Source organism: Miscanthus floridulus, chromosome 6 (genome assembly GCF_019320115.1).
Source record: "Miscanthus floridulus cultivar M001 chromosome 6, ASM1932011v1, whole genome shotgun sequence".
NCBI lineage: Eukaryota > Viridiplantae > Streptophyta > Magnoliopsida > Poales > Poaceae > Miscanthus > Miscanthus floridulus.
The window spans coordinates 3,271,249-3,274,719 of NC_089585.1; the positions used below are offsets into that span (position 1 = coordinate 3,271,249).

Consider the following 3,471-nt stretch of genomic DNA (forward strand, 5'->3'; position numbering starts at 1 on the left):
GTACAATTATGTGCACAAGCTTTTGCAACCAAGACATAATTAAAGCTAATTTCAGTCCAGTAGCGAGCGCGCCTCCCTCCGGCGCTCTCTACGACGCCCAGATAACAGCACCTGCAAAGCCGACGAAAGTGACGATGCCAAGGCTGCTTGCTCGTATTCACTGATGCCGACGTGTTAAGCTCATAACTTTCAAATGGCATGCCCGACTTCGTAAACAATACTTACCAACTTGGATTTCCATCTTCACAATCCTTTTCTATTATTATGACACGTGTATAAATATATTTTCCAGTTCCAGCGGTTCAAAAGCTATTTTCTTGTAGTTTTTCGGACGGAATTGTGGCCTCGAGTCCTCCAGCCGGCGGCGTTTAAAAGATCTGCCGACGTGGATGTCCATGCCCCCGGCACGCCGCGTGCCGACCAGCAGGCAGGCCCCAGTTCAGTTACCGCCACAGAGTCAAACCAGTACTTGGCGAATGGGAGCGCGCGACGTCGCTGCCTCCACCGACCGGTCAGCTCAGTCCCCTCCCCGCCCCGATCTACCGCCGGCCGTCGCGTTCGTTCGTACGCCTCCCTTCCCGCCCATCCCGCCCCCCCCCCCCCCCCCCCCCCCCCCCCCCCCCCCCCCGCGATAATATCTCCCGCCTCCGCCCTCCGCCGCACCTCACCTCCCAACCGTCCCCGCGTGCGTGACGCTGACGGCCGCATCCGGGGATCCATCCACCCGACAAAAACGCCCGCCGCTAGGCCGCTAAGCTTCCCTTCCACTCTCTCTCCCCTGCAGCTAAGCTGAGCTAATCCACGACTCCGCAGAGCCCAACCGCCTCCGCTGCTGCGAGTTCAATCGGTGCATGCTCGCAGCAGCAGGTCCATGAAGGTGCTCTGCTCCGCCTGCGAGGCGGCCGAGGCGCGAATGCTCTGCTGCGCCGACGAGGCCGCCCTCTGCGCGCGCTGCGACCGCGACGTCCACGCCGCCAATCGCCTCGCCGGCAAGCACCACCGCCTGCCGCTCCTCCCGCCCGCCGACGTCTCCGCGCCCAGCTGCGACATATGCCAGGTACGTGTAACGTCCATGTGGTATCCAAAAAAAAGAGATTTTGCAGCCCTGCTCTGCCCACCGGCAATTCTAGCTGACGGCTCCCCCTGCCGCCGGTTCTCCAGGAGGCCCACGCCTACTTCTTCTGCGTGGAGGACCGCGCGCTGCTCTGCCGGGCCTGCGACGTCGCCGTCCACACGGCCAACGCCTTCGTCTCCACGCACCGCAGGTTCCTCCTCACTGGCGTCCAGGTCGGCCTTCAGCCCGACGCCGCCGACGCCGCGCAGGACCCGGACCCGCACCCGCCCACCGCTGCCACCGCCGCCGAAGCGGCTCACCTCCAAACTCCCCCGCCGCCCGACAGGAAGGCAGCGGCCGGCGGCGGCAGCCCGGCGCCGCTCTACAGCGACGACGAAATCGACTGGGCGGCGGGCACGGACGCCGGCGCCGGCGTCGGCGTTGGCCTGCCGGACTGGGCGCTCGTCCACGAGCAGTTCGGCGCCCCGCCGGTGCCCAGCCCCGCGGAGCCGGCGATCGCCAGAACGCCCGCTTCCAAGCGCAGCCCACGGCGGTCGCTCGCCGCGGCGTTCACCGTCCAGGGTGGTGGCGGCCTTGCGGGGGGCTTGCCGGACTGGCCGCTCGACGAGTTCTTTGGCTTCTCGGAGTACAGCGCCGGTCTCGGCTTCGCTGAGAATGGCACGTCCAAGGTCAGTACTCAATTTTCAATCTTCAGCAATCGCGCCACTGAATGACTGAATGGCTGATCCCAGCCGTTAGACCAAGGCCCAGCCTCTAGACCGTGCGTAGCGCTACCCGAGCCACCAGCTCCGCTGCCTCTCCTCGGACTGCTCCGACGACGCTCCTCTCCTCCTGGTGCTCAACACTGGACCTTGGGCACGTGTCGGGTTCCAGCATCTTTGCCCGTGCGACGAGTCCGTTCTACTCGACTGGTGGCAGCAGGAACAGATGCGGGTTTCCGAGTCCTTCCGGCGGGGGTTCGACTCCTTGGTGCTACTTGTTTCTTAGGAGGTTTGGAAGGAACGCAATAGAAGGACCTTCGACTCCTCCTGCAAGACACCGACCGCGCTCGTATCTTTTATCCGTCACGAAGCCTACGACTGGATAGCGGCCGGCTTCCGGAGCTTCGCGCCGCTCTTCACGCCTGCTGCCTAGCGGGCTTCCCCTTGCTCTCTGTCGCACAATTAGTCTAGCCAGCACTACGACCTTACTGCTCCACCGTTCGAGCCGGTGATCTTTGTATGTGTTCTACCCGTCGCGCCTATGGCAACTCGCCAACCGGCCTTCGGGTTGTGTACCTTGATTTCCACTTTCCTTAATGAAGCACGTGCTAAGCACGCTTTCGAAAAAAAATGACTGAATGAAAGGATACTCATGTTTCAGTTTTTTCTGCATAGTTGTTGCCACGTAATTTCCGTAGCAAATTTTCTTTATCTTGTTCATTTTTAGCATACAGTTTTCGTTTCAGTTTCTTTGTATACGTATATTATCCTGTTATTATGCTTCTGAAATTTAGACAACTGCCCAAATTCGAACATATTTCTGAATTCTGATTACAGAGCAAACTCTGTTCACGGCCAAATTCTGAACATCTGACAGACGCATACATACATACACCTGTTGTTGCTAGTCCTCCAACCTGACAGTGCTCCGTCATCCATTGGCAGGCCGACAGCGGGAAGCTCGGGAGCACCGTCGGCTCGCCGGCCGGGCGATCGTCGTCCGACGCGTCCCAAGACTTCTTCGGGGAGGTGCCAGAGTTCCACCAGTGGTCCGTGCCGGAGCTCCCCTCCCCGCCCACGGCCTCGGGGCTCCACTGGCAGGGCGCCCCGCGCCACGGCGCGACCACCACCACCGACACCGACACGGCCGCCGTGTTCGTGCCGGACATCTCGTCCCCGGAGAACCCCTTCCGGTGCTACGCCACCGCCGCTGGACAGCCGCCGGCGAAGCGCCGCAGGAGATGTTGAAGTGACAAGTAGGGAAGATGGAGCGTGTCTTCTTCAGTACTGGAGTGGTGTAGGCTTGCAAGAAACAGAAACTCGCTGGTGTGTACTTCCATGGTGACGTGCTTATAGGTCGCAAGCGTAGCTCGTAGGCAAGTGCAGTGCTAGGATGCTATACGGACAAGTCCTAACTCTCAACTAACTCTACTAGTTGTAATTTATCTATGTACGGGGTACTACGTTGGTTGTGTTAGCTTGGCTCGTATTGTCAGGAAAATGAAAAAAAAAGGGTTGAGGATGGAAATAAACCGGTGACTTGGGCTTCGATCGACTGCACCAGGCTGCGGGTGCCTCTGGAGCCTACATGGGCCACGATTGGAACATTTGGTGGGCTGTTTTTCAGTGGACCAAACGCATAGCTTCTTAGGGCCTTATTTTAAGGGATGGGCTTTTCCAAGAAGCCCGAAGGGA

General features: G+C 59.8%; 1 protein-coding gene across 1 annotated transcript; it reads left to right on the forward strand.

Moving 5' to 3' along the window:
* Positions 1 to 661: 661 nt before the first annotated feature.
* On the forward strand, positions 662 to 3,253 carry LOC136457429 (B-box zinc finger protein 22-like). The gene is made up of 3 exons (XM_066457456.1): positions 662 to 1,057; positions 1,162 to 1,743; positions 2,722 to 3,253. Exons 1-3 carry the CDS (start codon positions 872 to 874, stop codon positions 3,022 to 3,024), a joined length of 1,071 nt encoding a protein of 356 aa, XP_066313553.1. The 5' UTR covers positions 662 to 871; the 3' UTR covers positions 3,025 to 3,253.
* Positions 3,254 to 3,471: the final 218 nt, after the last annotated feature.